Source organism: Sinocyclocheilus grahami, unplaced genomic scaffold (genome assembly GCF_001515645.1).
Source record: "Sinocyclocheilus grahami isolate Dianchi unplaced genomic scaffold, SAMN03320097.WGS_v1.1 scaffold52.1, whole genome shotgun sequence".
Taxonomy (NCBI): Eukaryota; Metazoa; Chordata; class Actinopteri; order Cypriniformes; family Cyprinidae; genus Sinocyclocheilus; species Sinocyclocheilus grahami.
In genome coordinates this window covers 439,393-459,675 of record NW_015505231.1, presented here as the reverse complement: position 1 = coordinate 459,675, position 20,283 = coordinate 439,393, and the positions used below count along the sequence as shown (strand labels likewise).

Below are 20,283 nucleotides of genomic sequence, written 5' to 3'. Positions count from 1 at the left end.
GGTGACCACTGCTCTAAAGTGATGGAACTATGGCGCCATGTGCTATTTTTAAACCATTTTCATAGGTTTCACGTTATTTTGTCGACTCGGAAAATATGTAAACTAGACTAGAAACACCAGAGACCGGAAATGTAAAGCCCTGTTCCATTCCGACGTAACTTCCGCGTTCAGAAAAAGGTGGATTAGATTGTGTTTTATTAATGTCTACACCTACCCCAACCCTAAACAATAATGCAAAGACAGTAATTATTGTTTTACAGTGTGATAATAATGATGCTATACTGATGTGCGCATGCCCAGTAGCCACAGCTGTATCCCTTCTAGCCTTAACCACAAATCAGACAGGACAGTAGATTAACTTCGGTGGACTTAAACTTGAAAAATGGTGTGTTTCTCGGTTGAAATAAAATACTTTCTGATGTTTAATCATGTTTATTTCGTGCTTTAAACCATTTTCATAGGTTTCACGTTATTTTGTCGACTCGGAAAATATGTAAACTAGACTAGAAACACCAGAGACCGGAAATGTAAAGCCCTGTTCCATTCCGACGTAACTTCCGCGTTCAGAAAAAGGTGGATTAGATTGTGTTTTATTAATGTCTACACCTACCCCAACCCTAAACAATAATGCAAAGACAGTAATTATTGTTTTACAGTGTGATAATAATGATGCTATACTGATGTGCGCATGCCCAGTAGCCACAGCTGTATCCCTTCTAGCCTTAACCACAAATCAGACAGGAGAGTAGATTAACTTCGGTGGACTTAAACTTGAAAAATGGTGTGTTTCTCGGTTGAAATAAAATACTTTCTGATGTTTATTCATGTTTATTTCGTGCTTTAAGTACATATGAAAAGACAATCGGTTCACGTGTTTGAATTGAGGCAATACAGTGATCGGTCACGACACATTAAAGTGAAGTGACGTGTAGCCAAGTATGGTGTCCCATACTCAGAATTTGTGCTCTGCATTTAACCCATCCAAGTGCACACGCACAGTAGTGAACACACACACACACCTTGAACACACACCTGGAGCAGTGGGCAGCCAATGCTGCGGTGCCCGGGAGAAGTTGGGGGTTCGGTGCCTTGCTCAAGGGTCTCACCTCGGTCGTGGTATTGAAGGTGGAGAGAGTGCTGGATATTCACTCCCCCCACCTACAATCCCTGCCGGACACGAGACTCGAACCCACGACCTTCGTGTTACAAGTCTCTAACCACTAAATAAAAATTTGAAAGCTGAGAGTCCTGAAACCTTGTTTCATACCAGAAGTAACCTGCTCTGTCCTGTCTGTCGGCACGGTGTCAGTTCCTCTATGCTCTGCGATGTATTTTTCACTGCGTGAGAACATGAGTGTAGTGTGAGAGCAGCATTGTTTGTCAGGGATAGCAACAGTAACTAAGGAGGACCGTAAAGACCATCTTTGTGAACAGTCAATTGTCTGTCCACAGTGGTGTGTGGTGGTGTTTTGAAATTAGGCAAAATTTTTATTATTATTTTTTTAAATCAAATGTAAATTCATGTCCCAGTTACATTTTCTTCACTAAATTAACATTACTTACACTATCAGAAAAACAAAAAACAAAAAAAAAACAATTCAATGTATATTTTTACATTAACAATGTAATCAATATTCTACTTAAAGCCACATATTAATCTGATCAAGTTAGTGTTTTTAAGCACTTTACATTTATTCCAAAATAATAACTCAAGGCAGTAACAATTTAAACAACATATTTTACTTGTGAACTTGTGTTCAGCTATTCTTGTAAATTAAATTTTAACTTTTAATGCTAACATTTAACTATTTTTGAATTTTTCGGATCATCAGTCAAAGTTCAGTAAATACTGGTCACAGACATGAGATTAAATTGAACCAAGCTGATTACTCAATAAAAACTCCCACAGATCATGTTTTCATGCCATTTTACGTCTTTTGACGTAAAGCGTGACAAAGTATGTGAGTTCTTTACTTACCTTTTTTAATGAGTATTCCCATTAACATCATTATATTGTTCATTCAGACTGATTTGCGAATGTGGAACATGCACGAAGATGCAGGATTTATCGCATGAACCAATCAAAGCCAATCGTAACGAGTCATATCCATTGATATCGCGATGGGGGCATTGCCTCCTCTCACGTGACTTTCCCCCATTCATTCTCAATTACTCCTCACCAAAATCACTGCATTCTGTAGCGGGTCTGTTAAAACTCAATAGGCTCATGGGAGGCGAGAAGCATGTGGATTCCCGCTGTAACTTTATCTGCTGGTGTCACTGTTGGACAGTGTTTCTTTACAAAAACAAGTGATTTATACAACTTATACAAAGCTAGTTCACCCAAAAATGAAAATTCTGTCATTAATTACTCAACCTCATGTCGTTCCAAACCCGGAAAACCTTCGTTCATCTTCAGAACACAAATTAAGATATTTTTGATGGCATCTGAGAGCTCTCTGACCCTCCCATAGACAGCAATGCAACTGTAATGTTCCCAGGGCCAGAAACGTAGTAAGGACATCGGTAAAATAATCAATGTGACATCAGTGGTTCAGTCGTAATTTTACGAAGCTATGAAAATACTTTTTGTGCGCAAAGAAAACTATAATAATTTTTTCAACAATTCTTCTCCCCGAGTTACCGTCTTCCGTCATTTTGGAGAGTACCCCAGAACGTAATCAACATAATCAGCGTTGTTTACATTCAACATGCACGCGCTTTATCCTGAACATAAACAACGCCGATTACGTTATGGGGTACTCTACAAAATGGCGGAAGACGGTAACTCTGGGAGAAGAATTGTTGAATAAATTATGTTATTATTGTTTTCTTTGTGCACAAAAAGTATTCTTGTAGCTTCGTAAAACTACGACTGAACTACTGATGTCACATGGACTACTTTACTGATGTCCTTACTACGTTTCTGGACCTGGGAACATTACAGTTGCGTTGCTGTCTATGAGGGTCAGAGAGCTCTCGGATTTCATCGAAAATTTCTTAATTTGTGTTCTGAATATGAACGAAGGTCTAACGGGTGTGGAATGACATGAGCGCGAGTAATTAATGACAGAATTTTCACTTTTGGGTGAACTAACCCTTTAATGTTATATTTTATAATATTGGTGTTGTTTTATTTTTGCACTACAAATTTCTTTCTCATCCAATATTTTAAGGAGGCACCTCCTCAAAGGAAACGCCCCTGATATACATATACTTTTTTTTTTTTGACAATATCAGTAGGTATCCAGGTAATCTGAGCAGGAAGTTCAAGTGGCATCAGTAAATTTAATGCCTTTTTTGGAGAAATTTTTCTGTCTTAAGTAGTTACATTGCTGGCCAAGTTCCATATTGATGCTTGTATAAAAAATAAACAGTCTGACCTGGCTGAATGGGTGCTGGAGTTGTGCTGGTGGCAGCAGCTGGTGCAGCTGTGGCTGGGACACCTGATGAGGCTGTCGTGGAGGGGGCAGCGGGGGCAGACACTGGAGCAGGGGCCATGGGTGTGAACAGGAACCGCTGGACTTGGCCATTGGGCATGGCTGCCTGCATGAGCTGCTGACCGGGCCCCGGAATGACTGTCACCCCCTGAGGAATGACCTGCAGCTGGCCTGTGGTCTGACCTTGCCCCTGGATCACAACTGTCAAGCCCTGGTTCCCTCCCTGAAGAGCGAAAGAGTGAGTTTATTTCAATATTAACTGTAACCAATAACCTGGGTTAGGTAAGTCATTGGAATAGAGTACTACAAGGATGATGTATGCCAAAACCAGAAAGCAAGTTTGCATTTTAGTACTTCCGGTTCTATTTTCCTAAAGGAAATCCCCCCCCCCAATTGATTTTTTGGTTAAATGCTTGCAATAATGGCTGTGGTTAACACAACTCAAAATATTTTCATGTTTTATTTTACAAAATAAAATGCATCAGCAATACCATGTACAGCCAACATTTAGCTTAATTCTGCCGGGCCTCAGACCTTATAATAGTTGTTCATTTGTGAAGAATGATGAAAAAAAAAAAAAAAAAGAAAGAATCATAAACTTTTGTTGGTCACAGAGCTTATTTTCTGCAATAATCCAAAAGCCAGTGGGATTTGTCAAAGGAACCAGGGTGATACTAATTTACTAACATACTAGCATGTGCACAGTTGAAGCGGGCACAATAAAAACATTAAAACAAGCTGAATTAAAACTAGTACACACCTGAGCCCCCTGGGTGAGCTGTGTGAGCTGGGCCAGAGTGAGTTTGACCTGACCCTGCTGTGGACGGGGAGAAGACGGCGTCTGTGGTGTCTGGGCTGGGTTTGGTGTGGAGAGGCGAGGAGGAGTGCCCACCGCCTGAACGCCTGAACTCGTCTGCACTGTCTGTTGCACTTGACCTGTGTGATACAAATCACATTTACACTCTAAAAATGTGGTATATTCAACAGAATTAGCCATTATGCAGTCAAATATGTTTTTGTATAATCAAATCAAGTCACATTTATTCATATAGCGCTTTTACAATGCATATCGTTTCAGTAATAAACAGAAAAATAACAGTTTAAATCTTGTAAAACCCATCAACTATGAAACAAATTTAAATTTCAGCTGTCATTATTCAGCTCAATAACTAACAGTTGCAAAGTTGATCAATTATGAAACATCAATTTCAGCTATAAAGCAGCTCTACAGAAGACAACAGTGTCATTATTCAGCTGAATTTAGTTCAACGGTTCAGTTCAGTAACTGTCAATGCTGCAAAGTTAATCAATTATGAAACTAGTTCAATTCAGATAAAAGCAACTTTGCAGAAGGCAATCATTATTTAGTTTCAGCTGAAGACAGTTCAATGCTGATTTAATTCAATAATAGTGTTGACGCTGCAAAGTTAGTGTCATTATGCAGCTCAATTCAATTCATATTTTGTTCTTATTATGGCAGCACAGATAAATCAATAATATTACTGAACGTTAATTTTATCTTTTAAAATAATGACCACTAATTGAATGGGATTCTCTCATTTCCCATCTCTATTACACTACTGAATAAACATACAAATGTAATTAATTAAATTTAAAAATGAACCATTTGACTTCCAGGATGAAACCTGGTTGAGAATACCTTGCTGGACCATCAGGGGTGTGCGAATGATAGTCTTGCCCAGGGTGGTGGTCTGCTGCAGAGGAGAGCGTATGACAGTCATCCCTGGTCGGAAAGCGGTTCCAGTCGTAATAACCTGAGCAAAAATCATTACATAAAACGTTATTGCAAGAACAAAAGATGCTGAGTTTACCAGAATGAATCATTTTACTGAGAGCTCATGCCTGCTGCGTGGAGGTGGTTGTGTTGGGTCTGATGTTAATGGTGGCCGTACGGGGCTGGAATGCAGGGAAGGACTGTGCGGTGCCCGCTGTGCTTGATGGAATGATGCCCACCACCTTCTGCTGTACCTGCACCAAACCTGCCGAGATGATGAGCAGAGTTAGTTTTCTCCAAGAATACTGCATTACACAGATACATATCTGGTCAAAAGTTTGGAGTTGGTAAGATTTTTGTGACGTTTTTGAAACAAATCCCTTTTGTTCACCAAGGCTGCATTTATTTGATCAAAAATACAGTATTTAATGAAAGTTTAAGTTTAAAAGACGTTTATCATTTTAATCTATTGTAAAATGTCATTTATTCCTGTGGTGGCAATTACTCATTCCTCCAGTCTTTAGTGCCACACGATGCTTCAGATATCAAAAGAAAAAAATCTTACTGACTCCAAACATTTGAAAGGTATCTTTATCAGAAACAGAGTTGAAAAATGAAGGTTAAGAGGTAAACCGAACAACAAAATATTTCAGCATTAAAAAAAAAAAAAAGAAAGAAAGTAATCCGTTGTATTCAACAATGATAATCAACTGAATTAAATCCAAAATAGTAAAGCCGTAAAACAGATGCAAAGCTTGTACCAAAATTGAGTGGATGTTCACAATGACAGCAATTAAACAATGTTTCCTTGAACCGCCACCTCTCATTAAAATCTAATGACTTTCGATTGCTCCATTGCAGCAAACTGATGCCAGTCTGAACACCCTTGTAGACAACTAACAGGCTGTATATTAACTGACCCATGCTTACGACATGTTGTTCATTAGGGGTGCTCCGATCAGGATTTTTGAGGCTGATCACCGATCACAGAAAGCAGTATCTGCCGATACAATCACCGATATCAATCTTTTTAAAGCCTTCTTTTTATCATGTAGAATTATTTATAGTGATGATCCAATCAAGATTTTTTGACATTTACTCAGGGCCTGAATTTCATTTTTGAAAATGAATTCCCCTCTTAGGTGACTCTTGTGAGAGTGGATTTTTTAATTTATTATAATTAAGCCTGATTTCATGAGCTGTAGGTGAGACGGCCTTTTACACCAGGTTCACACATACTACATTTGCAGTGTGTATGCAGTCCATGAGTGTAAGCGGTGCAGCAGCAACACGGACTCTCATTGTGCTTTCACACAGGAGTCTGCTCCTGATCTGTGGCGGTTTACTACAAACACAACATTTATCCATTATTTTAATTTCAAATCCAAACATCGTTACTGAGAATGCTTTTTCATCATTGTGATTCTTTTTTACACAGTACAGTAATACAATCTTTCATAGATGTGTTTAAATGCAGTAAATAATATAAGAGACACATTATTCAATGCTTTTTACTTTTGCATTTACTTCTAGAGTTATATATTAAGTTGCTCAAGCAAGTGGCAAAACATTTAAACTACTTTTCTTACATTATCACAAACATTCTAAATTAAAACTTACCATTGACAGAAACAGTCAGCTCTACTGCCTTTTCTTTTGCATTTAAATCTTTATTACAAGCAATCCAGCGATTCATAAATAACTTTTTTTCCTACCTCCAACAGTGCCATGTATTATTGCCTTGTTTATCTAAAAATGCTCTTTTCCTTTAAACCTAGCCAAAAAGCCATAGCCTACGTGTTGACTGTGAAACATAGTAGACTATAATCTTATGCATTTATTGTGTTATTACTACATTTTCTGTGTCAATCCGTGTTCATATTTACTGCTAACAATGCGCTGTCACTTAATTCAGCGCTTGCAGCGGAAACGATCTCTGCACTGCTGCAGACGCACCGCAACCGTGTGCAGGGTGAACGCTTTAATCCGTTAACATGACCGCGGAAAAAATACGCACCGCAAACGGAGTAATGTGAACCTGGCATTATGTGTGTGCGCTGCGAGTGTGCATGAGCGCATGGTCTCCAGGAGAGCGCACGAGCGCTGAATGGTTAAACACGGGCAAGAATTAAAATGAAATGCAATTTATAAACTTTAGTGACGATGCGACATTGCCTCGATTGTGCAAGTGAAAATTCCTGTGTCAACAGTGCAGTGTGCAGCTCGCTTATAGACAGACGCGATGTGGTGATTTGAAGCCATTTGCGCATTTTGAGAGAGAAAGAGAGATCGCGCTGTGATTCACTCACGCTGTTTGTGAAATTATGTCTCACAGAAAGTTTTCAAATGACTTTATAGGTTATTTAATGAAGAAATATGAATTGTACCTCACCTTCAGCATTATAATTATTTCACCCGCGCCAGACAGAGACTGAGACGGTGCCGTTGCATGTCATGCCAAACCTCTGACGGCAGCGTCATCAGCTTGAGATCGTTTTTTTGGGATTGGCCTTTAAAGAGACCGCCGAGCAAACATCCCACAGCAATTATCGGCCGATAAAAATCGGTAGCCGATCAATCGGAGCACCCCTATTTTTCATTATTAGAAACCAAGTAAAAAAATATGCTTTTTACGAATACTGAGCCGATATTTTGCCTCTCTGCGTGCAGGCACGCCTAACTAAAAAAAAAACACATGCCAATGATGTTGGAGGCCTGCTGTACCTCCTTGAGTGGTTGGCACGTTCACTGTGACTATCTTGCTGTTGGCTGGAACAGGCAGTTTAGCAGCGATGACGCTGCCGGCCATCGACCCCGCAGCAGCGATGTGGAACGTTTGCCCAGATGTGGTGGCGCTACTCGCCGCCACAGTCACAACCGAACTGGTAGAGACTGCAAGACACAGGTCTGATCACCACCCTAACACATACATCTCAATCAGGAAATACAGCATCGGTTGCATCCAAGTGCGCCACGGACAACGAAACGACGTCAAGCACTAAAAACACCACCACAAACAAGCTTACCAGAAAGAGAAAAAAAAACTGGACGCCAAAATAAATAAATAAATCAAGCTAATTTCCAACCATATACACCGACATGCAAAAAAACAACATCTAAAATAACAGTCAACAAGCTACATTATAACCCATGCCTTCTCATAACACTGTAAAGACTGACCTGTGTTGCCTTGTTGGCCCTGCTTGACCCAGGAAGCAAAGGACTGCTGGAAGTTCTTGTTTTGCTGGAATGTCACCGGAGAGCCCAACTTGGTGGTCATTACCACTTTTGGTGCTGAAGTTACCTGACCGCTAATAGAGCCCACCACCACCTTTTGAGTAGTGGTCCCAGGGGTCGTAGGAGTGCTGGTCAAGGTGGATGTGTTGCTGGTGCTGCTAGGTTTCTGCTGTTCCAGCCGTTTCTGCAATACAGTCATTGAACCGTTCAACTTCACAGTATAAGCAAAGATACAAGGCACAAGATAAAGTCAGCCATGGGTGAGTGTTTTGGTTACAATTAAGATTATTAAATTATGAGAACACACCCAATCAAACTAAGAGTAAAATGATAATTAAAAGCCAAAAAAAAAATAAAAAATCAAAAAGGCCCATTGGGAATAACACCCATTTTTTTCAATATTGGAGAGCCCAACTTGGTGGTCATTATAACTTTTGGCGCTGAAGTTACCTGACCGCTAATAGAGCCCACCACCACCTTTTGAGTAGTGGTCCCAGGGGTTGTAGGGGTGCTGGTCAAGGTGGATGTGTTGTTGGTACTGCTAGGTTTCTGCTGTTCCAGCCGTTTCTGCAATACAGTCATTGAACCGTTCAACTTCACAGTATAAGCAAAGATACAAGGCACAAGATAAAGTCAGCCATGGGTGAGTGTTTTGGTTACAATTAAGATTATTAAATTATGAGAACACACCCAATCAAACTAAGAGTAAAATGATAATTAAAAGCCAAAAAAAAAATCAAAATCAAAAAGGCCCATTGGGAATAACACCCATTTTTTTCAATATTGTTTCCCCAGGTTAACAAAAAGGGGCGCCCCAGGTGGGCACATGTCTACATTCCCACCTGCTGGGCTGCCAATCTCTGCTGCTTTAGCTGAGCTTCCAATTGGGCCTTGACCTCCTCTGCTTTCTTCTGCACACTAACCTTAGTTGGGTCAGCTGCTTGCGACTTTTCCCTCTCAACCCTGTGAAGTCAGAAAGTTTCAAAATCTTTAAAATAATATGAATGAACAAATAAAATATGATAAACTGGGACATGCTGACTGTTGGGAAACATACAAATTGGAAAATGAGTACATGAACACAGGAAATACCATCCTAAATTATTGCTATCATTAAAACGTATGAGCTAATACATGCAAGTATTAATGTCTTATCTACAACCTTTCTTCGTCCAAGATCTTTCACACTAGAGAAAGCTTTGATGGAATGTTTCACAAATGAGTAAGGAATCAGTAAGTTGGGTTTTAGTGTGTGTACATTCACAGAAAAAGAGGGAATTCCCACCTTTCAGTAAAGGCTCGAATCTCCCAGAGTTCCAGGTCTTCCTCAGCCACCCAGGTTTCGATCACAACAGGCCCAGTCTGCTTAGCTGGTTCTGGCTTCTTTGGTCTCAGAGCACTTGAACGCAGGCCTTTCCTTTGAGGTGTGGGAGTTTCTGCTCAAAGGAATGATGGACATATCAAATATCAGCAGTGATTCTGGTCAATCAAACCTTGCATGATAGAAAACTGTACACGTCTTAAAAACAAAGCAAGGACTCTCTGAGTCACAGTTACCTTTGGGAGTCTCAGGCACCCCAAGGGGACAAATTATCTTCCTGATGCAATACTCAGAACGAATGCCGTAAGGACCAACATCTCTCCGCTTGATGATCTCAGTGGTGGTGATATCAGTGTCAGATGTCTCTGTTAAGTTACACAAATAAGGTTGAGTGCTGAATTCCAAACGATAAAGCGAAACGTGATGAGCAGTTAAGTGCCAACCTGTTCGCGTTGTTCCTACTGTGGGTGAGGGTTTCACAGACATATCATCCCATCTGAGACAGGCCCAAAGTAGCCGTAGCATTAGGCTCACTCCAGCCAAAGACCTCACTGTCTGGAGTCGATATCTGTATGAAAGAACCTCCAGCTCATTAGCATTACAAAAAAGGCTTAAAAGAACTAGGTATTCATGCTGGCCAATCTTGTAGGCCAATTTGGTCTTTTGATGACTATTATTGTTCTTAAAAATGTTTTAAAAAAGGGAAGCTAGCATGAATATTTTTGACAATACCAGTAATTGGGATCAAGGACATAAAAATACAGGAAAGAGCAACAAAAACCCTTAAGGAAACTAAAATATGTTAAACCATATTACTACAATCTCTGAACAAAAAGTGAGTGGTTCTTCAAGCTAAATCTGCCATCAAAAGTGCTAGGGGTTGCCAAGGCGTTTGTAATAAAATTGCCAAAATGGATTTTTTTGATTTTTTTTTTTGATGCATTGCTAGATGGATGCTAGGATGTTCTCGATGGATGCTAGGGCATTGGTAGGCGGCTACCTACTGGTCCAAGTCAAAAGTGCCTACCCTCTATGATATTCTGGTTTTAAGGTATGGGTCAAGTCTACAATCTTCATCAGTTTCATTATACATCAGGCAAAATTGTTAATTCAAAAAAGTTTTGAATCAATGTTTTTGCAATAGATTAATTAACTATTAATACTTAAATTTAGGGGATTGTTCAAATTCCTAAGCTAGTAGTGTCCAATCCTGGTCCTAGCGGGCCAATTTTCTGTAGCGTTTAGCTCCAACACACCTGCCTAAATGATTCTAGTGACCCTAAAGACCTTGATTAGCTGGTTCAGGTGTGTTTGACTATGAATAGAGCTAAATTTTGATGAAAGGTGGCCCTCCAGGAACAGGAATGGACATTCCAATGCTCTGACCCCAAGTATAAGCTATAAAAATACTGATACTTACTTTAGCAATTATTTCAGGTTTTCAGAAATACAACGTCCAAAAGGAAGACAAAAATCAGGAAAGAAAGAGAAGATGCAAACCTCCATGTGATCCCAAATGTCGGTCGAGGAGATGGGTAGGGCCAGATGTCTAGGGCTGGCTTGGCGTTATAATTAAAGATAGGAACTTCGCGGATGCCACCACGCTTTGCGAGTTTCTTCAGTTCGTCATTGGGAAGTACGAAGATACTCTTCTTGCTACTCTTGGTCACAAACTTGCGGTACGAGGGCAAGGCCGTTCCGGACCTTGCTTTCTTGGTGCGAGAGAACTTTAACAGTTGTACTCTGTCCCTGGTGGAATATTCTTGACTCACTGTCATAGATTTTACAGTGGAACCACTAGGACTCGACATGGTGTCAGTCAGTGTTTTCGTGACAGTGGTCTTGCACTCTTTTGTTAGAGTGGCTTCCTGGTTCGATGAGTTCATAACCTTGGTAACAGTAGTGGTAGTGGAGAGTGTCGCGACAGAGCTGGTAGACTCCACCTTAGAATCTGCTGGTGCGGATGTACTGATCCCGTTATTGGAAGCAAGGCTGTCACGTGAGGTCAACACCATGCGGGACTCTGTGGACACTGTGGTTGTAGTTGTGGTGACTTGACTAATGACAGTCGTAGTCTCGTTAACGCTGCTGCTGTTTTCAGTGAGGTCACTACTCAAGCTGGACTCTTCCGCTGATGGGACGGGTGAAGGAACAGGAGGCTTTGCCTCCTCAACTTGCATCGGCTCCACCTTTGAGCTATGACTAGGCACCTCGGATTTTGTGTTTGGCTCGGAAGCTACAGAAGACGGTTCGGGTACAGAGGAACTAACTGAGGAGTCTACAGATCCTTCGATGTTGTTTTCCAACTTGGCCACTTTCTCAGGTGGTGGATAATCTGGGTCAAGTTTGGTAACTCCTTTCTCCTCATCCGAATTCTCCTGAGGAAGCGCGCTATTAGTCCATTCTTTAAGACACTCTTGAGTGGCGTCACCATTCATTAGTGACTTCACTGTTTCCTTTGGTGATATTGCTTTAATCTCCTCCCCAACGGTATTGGTTAGATCAGTCAAGTTCTTACATTCTGTGTCAAGACCATCCTTTCCATTTACTTGCACAGGCACTGTTCTCTTTACGTCTAGATCATTCTCATTGTTTTCAATTATGTCCTTTCTCTCAGAGTCTTCGGGTGGACATGTAGTTTCTGTAACTGTTTTGTCAGGTTTAACGTTCAAGCTTTGATCCAGACTTTGAGAGTTTCCATTAAGTTCAGACATTGCTACCCTATTGCCAGTTTTGGGTTCTGGCTCAGGCAACTTCTGCTGATGTTCTTTAGGGGCTACATCACTCGAGTCATTTAATCTGACATCCAGGATGTTCTTCTGTCCTGAAGTGTTTGTCTTCGCCTGTTCATCCTCTTGGTTAAATTCAAGCTTTTTGACCACACTGTCTTTTTCTTGGATCGCTAGACATGCTACCCCATCGGCCTGTCTAGACTTTGGAGTTTCAGAGATAGTTCCTTCAATCTTGACCTTTTGGTCTTCAGCAGCAATGGTTGTCTCCTTGTTTTCCATTACCTTTTCAGTCAAGGGTTTAGAACTGGTGGTCTGCTTGAGTTTCTCAAGCCTCTGCTTCTCTTCTATGGTGAACTGTTTGACCCGTCTCTCCAAAAGGCCATCAAGTTTTGATGCCTTCCTTTTCTTGTATGCCGTGCGTAGCAAGAAGCCTTCGCTGACATTCACAACATCATGCCAGAAGGATTGCTGGGGCTGATTCAGAGCACTATCCTTCGCCACGTCACTATCCGAAGGCTCCCCTTTCAAAGGACAGTCATCGGATGAGGCATTTGTGATGTTAGCTGCAAATACGAAAAACAGAGACGTTAGCAACTACGTTCAGGGTTTCCCATGCATTAAGTAGAGTGTGGTGGCTCATCACAGTTTCATAATAAACCGAAAATATATTTAAATGTCTCATTCTAACATGAAAGGTCTTTAAATTTGTGTTTTGTGCCATTGCTTTGGCAAAGTATCTATCAAAAAAAAAACTTTTAAAAAAACTCAACCGAAAGCACAATATGGCTTAATCCCTTCAGCAAGTCTGTTTTCTCTGCGCTTTTCAAAGCAAAGCACACACTTTGTTTATGCGATCAGCTTATGATCAGGAGTTTTCCATGTCTCAAAAAGCCTCAGCTCACAGTGAATGCAGTGAACTCCATTTCTGCATGTGCTGTGAGTTTAGCGTGCATTTGGGAACGGCCACCAGCTCTGCTTTATTTTCACATTCACATAATTTTCAAAATTTTAATGGGCAGATGATTAAAATCTTTTACTAAATTTGTAATGAGACGTGTTTATAAACCCGTTTCACTGAAGCTCCATCAAAAAAAAGAGCTCAACTGCAGTTTCTGTCAAAATAAAAGCTTAAATTTCAGTATGTAATATTGACAGTTAGCGGTTTAAATGGGTACTGCAGTTCTAATTCAAAATATCTCTTTCAAGTATAGAAATTATTGTACAAAAGTATAGGACAAAAGTATTGTAATTTCCCTACTGTAATGTAAAGCAAAATAATACACCTATGAAATATTAATTTTCATTTATTTTACAGTGCAATTGTTTTACAATTTATGGCTATTACTGTCATAGGAAATATAATGAAAACAAAAATAAATTGTTTGGCTTCCTAAAACACCTGTATGAATGTCATTTAGACAGACACTATCACAACTAAAAATAGGGTCGAGTCCCCTTTAAAGTATAATTTCTGATAAACTTCTGTTCTTGGTACAGGAAAAAGGACAATGAAAATTCAACTTTGCAAATACCTGCTTCATCATTTGCAGAGTTAGGTGAGCTGGTGTCCATTTCTTCCACAGACTCATTTTTCTCATCACACATTTTTTCAACCGTTTCAATCTCTTTTTCTTCATTTTGTTCTTCATCTTTTAACACATGAACTTTCTCCACAGATAGCTTTTCTTCAGAAGAATCCAGTGACGTGTCCTGGATGTTATCTTTTTCAGGCACATTTTGAGATGAATTTTCATCTGTTTTAACCAAAGGTTTTGGTGTTTCTGGGAGAGCTGCCTTATTGTCCATTCCAGTTTTAGCTGCTAAAAAATATTTTTTATTAGAGAATTTCTGCCAATAGAAGACTTCTCTGTGTCCCAGATCACATTTTTTAGTATTATAAATGAGCAAACAACATACCCTCGAGTGCTTTCCGGTAATTGACATTGGTGTTTCCAGGTAGCTTTGGGACAAAGCGATGGACGTGCGTCTTGCTCACCCAGCTCCAGCCTCCATACCCAGTTACTCTGTACTCCTCACCCTTCTGCTTCCACACCTACGGATGATGTTTAAACAGTTACTGAAAGCCTACAGCATGAAGGCTGAAGCTGGTGTGATTTCCTAAAACGTTCAAATGAAACACTCAGCTGCCAAGTGTTCAGACATACCTGGTGTTTGATGGGGAAAGTGTACTTCACCCATGTGGCCTGCTGCATAGTCTCTTCATCTTCTAGCTTTTTCTCTCTCTTTTTCACCTTCTCCTTCTCTTCCCGCTCCACAGAGGTCATGCGATGAAGCCTGCGGAAAGATGAAGCACAAAAAAAGAAAGCTCACCAAAACTGGGACATAAAGGTGACTCACTGTACATTTTCGTAAAGCCCCCAGCACAGAATTTGTTCAAGTACACACAAGGATGCTTTCGTGTTTAGAAGCAACAATGAGCAGAAAGATAGTACTGGATTAATGTATTGTTACCCATACATGCAAATAAGCATTTAACTTCCCTGACAATAAACTGCACATGACAATTATATCAGCTTGACAAAGGCAACATACTGCTATTATAAAATGTGGCTGTGGGTTTCTTTTTGTTTTTTTTAAACAAAATCCCTAAGCTCTTTCCGACTGCAAATCCTTCTAAAGCTTTCAAGCTACATCCACCAAACACAGCCCAGACATGACTTGGGTTATTATGACTTTCTTCTGACTGATCTGACATTTTTTCCTTGGCAGAATATCAAACAAGGCCAAGATCCCACAGACTTGTAGTGAAAACCCCTAACTATAATAACTCATAAAACTTGCAATCCACTAAACTCGGCACAATCATTAGCCTATTCTGATTTATTCAGCTTTATTTTTTATCAAGCTTTAGATCTCAAAAATATCCCTGAGACATACACTGAATTCTCTTGACCATGCTCAGATGATTTCAAACTCAGTTTAAATTTAAATCACATACACACTTTAAACTGCTCATCTTTATATAGAGATATGCCGGTATCAAATTTTCATGCTGCGATTAATTGCTAATGCTTTTATCACGGTATACGGTATTATCGCGATATTGAAATTTAGTTGCAAAAAAGTGGTCATAATACAGTATAACAGGTTTAATAACTTTTTCTTATAACAAAAATAACTGAACATTTCAATACAATAAAGCAATACACAAAAATGTATCAAGTTAAAAATTTTACGTGTTTAAGTGCAAAAAGTTTACGTGCAAAAAAGTGCACCGTTGGTTTGTATGAACTTCAAATATAATTTACGCTTTTTTCCCCACTTTTTTATATTTATACCAACCATTTTATACTACTAGAGAACTTGTAATGGCTCCTTTTATAAGAAACTTTCAAATCTACTGACTGCTAGCTATATTTTTTATATTTTCTATCCAACAGGCAACAGATCATGTAAGCTTCACTGTCTTCACTCCCACTGGTAGTCATCATATTGCATTTGCATACATTTATACTCCATTCAACTTCATTGCATGGCTTTTTTCGAAGCATCAAAATATTGCGGATGGCTGTTTTAATATCCGCATTTATTTAAACTGACCTTGTGTGACCCAGAGAATCCTTCCACATAGGGAGCATGACCACTGGTTTGATTGCACACTCCAGAATGGCCAACGCTAAAGCAAACTCTCTCGCCTTGCTGCACATCTGGACAGCCTTTATCCAGTTTGTCCTACAGCAATGGAAAGGTTACAGGATGACATGGTTAAATGCTGCTTCCAGAAACCGCTACACATTTCAAATAAATACAGACTTTTACCTGTGTGACGCCCAGTTGGGATGCAAGAACGGAGCAGGGACATTGTTCTCCAGCTGGATGATGGTTAGTCTCAGCGTGGACACAGTCAGGGCTTTGGAGCCGTACAGCGATCCGTTCCACTTGAACTCACCAGCAGGGGTCATGCAGAACTTGTGGGAGAGGTGTCTGCGTTTGTCGTGGTCCTCACGGTGTTGGTGCTTGTTCAGCGCAAGTGTGTTAGTGCTATACTGGTTGTGGTAGACGCGAAATTTGCCCTCTTGGCCCAGTTTGAAAAAGCCACTGCTCTTGTTTGAGTCTCTCTTAAAGGAGCCGAAGGATGATAGTGGAGGAGTCTGAAATTCAAAATTCACATGATTTACAGAAATACAAGCATAATTTCACAGTGTAATATATTTCAAAGCACCTTTGTAACTTTTTATGCTGAAGACCTCTGGTACCTATTGATTAATATGAACAACAGTAATATTACGGCAATTCATGCCTTAATAAACACCACTAATGACCATCAAAACATCAATAACCTCTTTACAAGTTATTGTTGGTTTCCATTAAAGAGATTGTTCACCCAAAAATGACACTTCTGTCATTAATTACTCGCCCTCATGTCGTTCCAAATTGAAACACAAATTAAGTTTTTTTCGATGAAATCCGAGAGCTCTCTGACCCTCCATAAACAGGAGTGCAACTGACACGATCAAGACCCAGAAAGGTAGTAAAGACATTGTGAAAATAATCCATGTGACATCAGTGGTTCAACCGTAATTTTATGAAGCTACGAGAACTGGTCCTGTCTTGAATGCGTGTTGAGGTCTGACACAGAAGAGAAGAAATTGTTGTATAAAGTCGTTATTTTTGTTTTATTTGAGCACAAAAAGTATTCTTGTAGCTTCATAAAATGACGGTTGCACCACTGATGTCACATGGATTATTTTAACAATGTCTTTACTACCTTTCTGGGCCTTGATCGTGTAGTTGCACTGCTGTCTATGCAGGTCAGAAAGCTCTCAGATTTCATCAAAAAATATCCTAATTTGAGTTCTGAAGATGAACGAAGGTCTGACGGGTTTGGAACGACATGAGGGTGAGTAATTAATGACATAATTTTCATTTTTGGGTGAACTATCCCTTTAAGAAAGACAATAGTCCCACCTCTTTCAGTGCTCTGCTACCATCTTGAGAGCTGCCATCTTTGTCCTGCATGACCTTGCGTTGGCTTAGCTTGCTATCAGGGTTTCGGAGTCGTGTAATCATGCGTGAAGATCCTGTTTTTGCGCCATCTCCATTAGCTTTACCCTCACCTAAAGATGAAAAGGGTTAACATATATAAATACATAAATCTATAAATGAACAGACGCAAAACGTTGTTATGGGTGTGCATAGACACCTGTATCGTCTTGGCTGTTGAGAGAAGACTGTGAGGACCGGTCCACCAGGTCAGGCTCTTCTGGACCTCGCAGGCATTCAGAGATGGAGAAATTACTGCTGCAGCTGTTCTCGTCTGCCGTCTGCGCAGGTTCAGTCTCTAGCACAGAATCTCCTTCTCCGTGACCAGCAGACTCCGAGCTCTTAGCTTAAGGACAAACAGTGACAGAAGATATATTACATACATTAGTAATGTGTGACACTTTGGCCATGTTGAGAGTAGAAGACTCGACTAATACACATACTAATTTTAGCATACTGTGAAACCAAAAAATAGCAAGCAGTACACTAGGCATTACACTCCAACCTCAGCCAAAATAATATTGTAGCACAGCATTAACACTGCAGTATGCACCAGTATAAACTTTGGTAAATCTAATTCAAAACAATCCAATCGGGCTATGCACTCTCCGTAAACGCGATATACCCAAGACGATGGCAAAGATCCAGTGCTGCTCTATAGACGGCACTATTAAACAAAGGTTTCTGGGAAGAGTGGATGGACTCTAGTGCCAGGAGGGTCTTTGTTTCAGTACAAGAAAACAGCAGATCTGTTCTTAGCTTGAAAATTAACTGCAGCTAACTAGTTAGGCCTGTCTTAATGTAAAAGCCTGAACATTGAGAAATGCGGTTGCTGTACCTGCCAACTCTTTCATCCCTTCAGTTCCTTCCCCTTTCTCCTCACCACTGGAAGACGATGTCACAGCATTTCCCGTGGGATCCTGGGAGTCAGATTTAGTCGGTATGGCTGAGCTGGGTGCAGCGAGCTCAGGAACATTACTGCTGCCCACCTCAACAGTCGGGACAGCTGAGACTGAGGCTGAAATATCAATGGACAGATGTCTTTAGTGTTTTAACACTAACAGATGAGAGATGCAATGATTTGGTTGTCGTTTCAAATGCAAATGATGAGGATTGTAGCTGCGTTTGAGAAGAGTCAAGATTACCACACACTACAAGTATTAAAATAATGTCGAAGAAATACTTCTGTGAAACGTCTGTGAAAGAGTGCATGGTCTGGAAAGCATTGCACTGATTTCTAAGCATCACATTTGCATATAAAAAGCTGAAATGCTCTTAAAAAGAGTGAATTCAGATACCTTTTGAATTGACTGGCCTGTCCAGTCAATTGTGATTAGAAGGTAATAGATACACTACTATTCAAAAGTATGGAGTTGGTAAGATTCTCTTATGCTTACTACGGCTGCATTTACTTGATTAAAAAATACACTAAAAACTGTAAAATTGTGAAATATTTTTACAAATTAAAATTATGGTTTTCTGAACAAATACATTTTAAAATATCATTTATTCCTCTGATACCAAGCTGAATTTTCAGCATTATTACTGCATTCTTCAGTGTCACATGATCCTTCAGAAATCATTATAATATGCTGATTTTCTCAAGAAACATTTCCTATTATTATCAGTGTTGAAAACCGTTGTGCTGCTTAATATTATTGTGGAAACAATGGCTTTTTTTTCAGAATTCTTGAATGGAAATATTGAACAGAAAATTCAAAAGAACAGCATTTATTTGAAACAAATCTTCTGTAATATAGTGCATGTTGTTTTGTCACTTTTGATCAATTTAATGCATCCTTGCTGAAAGAAGTAGTAATTTCTTTATTTTTAAAAAATCATACTGACCACAAACTTTTGAATGGGTGGTGATGTATCTAAAAAAAATAGCTTCAGACCGATACACTAATGAATCACCAGCTTGAACAATTAATCTAAATAACTGACTCAAAAGAACAATTCACTCACAAAATGACATCACTACGGCTTGCAAGCAAATGTAAAAAAGCTCTACACAAGGGTCACACTGAAATATTTTATGGGAAAAAAATATTTTAAAGTAAAACTAGAAAAATGTAAATTAATTATAGAAATTTCCATGACTTTTTCCAAGCCAGAAAATCTATTTTAAAATGTCCTGATATATATAGGTTCTCTATGATTTACATCCTGTAGAAATGATAAACATCATTAAAACACATGCTAAATATGTCATTTCAACATTTCAGCAATATACTGAAGATGATGTATGCAGGGCCGCATTAACCATTAGGCTAGGCGGGGCTGAAGCCCCGGGGCCCGGACCCAGTCTAAACTTAAGTTATTTTTCGCGCCTTGTGCTTAAACATTCAAATGCACAGTTATGTCAAAATGTCTCCTCGTCAACACGGTCATTTGTGTCTTAAATGAACGTTAATAGTTAAATATAAAGCATGTGTAGTAGTAGGCTATATGAGATCTTAATATGATGAGATTTTAAAGGGATAGTTCGCCCAAAAATGAAAATACTGTCATCATTTACTCAGCCTCAAGTTGTTCTAAGCCTGTATGAATTTCTTTGTTCTCATCAACATAAAAGAAGATATTTTGAAGAATGTTCGGAACTAGAAAGTTTCAGGTTTCCATTGACTCCAGTAGTGTATTTTTTTTTATACTATGGAAGTTATGGGGGCCCAGCAACTGTTGGGTAACCAGTGTCGTTCCAAATATATACTTTTACATTCAACAGCAGAAGGAAACTCATACAGGTTTAGAACAACAACAGACCTTTAATTTTTGGGTGAGCTATTTCTCTAAAGCAGCCTAATTTAGCTG

The 20,283-nt window shown here is 39.6% G+C and overlaps 1 protein-coding gene across 6 annotated transcripts in view; it reads right to left on the bottom strand.

Annotated features, from left to right (window-relative positions):
* The window catches only part of LOC107583257 (nucleosome-remodeling factor subunit BPTF-like), a 53,397-nt gene that overhangs the window by 12,086 nt on the left and 21,028 nt on the right, over nucleotides 1-20,283 (bottom strand). For 3 of the 6 annotated variants that reach the window (XM_016269407.1, XM_016269404.1, XM_016269406.1), the window contains exons 5-23: nucleotides 18,308-18,487; nucleotides 17,630-17,815; nucleotides 17,395-17,543; nucleotides 16,246-16,577; nucleotides 16,027-16,158; nucleotides 14,631-14,760; nucleotides 14,383-14,518; nucleotides 13,998-14,285; nucleotides 11,234-13,028; nucleotides 10,177-10,301; nucleotides 9,970-10,098; nucleotides 9,698-9,848; nucleotides 9,255-9,375; nucleotides 8,356-8,596; nucleotides 7,900-8,067; nucleotides 5,304-5,440; nucleotides 5,101-5,215; nucleotides 4,201-4,376; nucleotides 3,384-3,663 (exon numbers count right to left, since the gene is read on the bottom strand). In XM_016269407.1, the coding sequence (XP_016124893.1) occupies nucleotides 3,384-3,663; nucleotides 4,201-4,376; nucleotides 5,101-5,215; nucleotides 5,304-5,440; nucleotides 7,900-8,067; nucleotides 8,356-8,596; nucleotides 9,255-9,375; nucleotides 9,698-9,848; nucleotides 9,970-10,098; nucleotides 10,177-10,301; nucleotides 11,234-13,028; nucleotides 13,998-14,285; nucleotides 14,383-14,518; nucleotides 14,631-14,760; nucleotides 16,027-16,158; nucleotides 16,246-16,577; nucleotides 17,395-17,543; nucleotides 17,630-17,815; nucleotides 18,308-18,487 (4,971 nt within the window). The remainder of the gene's footprint in view (nucleotides 1-3,383; nucleotides 3,664-4,200; nucleotides 4,377-5,100; nucleotides 5,216-5,303; nucleotides 5,441-7,899; nucleotides 8,068-8,355; nucleotides 8,597-9,254; nucleotides 9,376-9,697; nucleotides 9,849-9,969; nucleotides 10,099-10,176; nucleotides 10,302-11,233; nucleotides 13,029-13,997; nucleotides 14,286-14,382; nucleotides 14,519-14,630; nucleotides 14,761-16,026; nucleotides 16,159-16,245; nucleotides 16,578-17,394; nucleotides 17,544-17,629; nucleotides 17,816-18,307; nucleotides 18,488-20,283) is intronic. The other 3 variants (XM_016269408.1, XM_016269405.1, XM_016269410.1) reach the window with 3 other exon arrangements.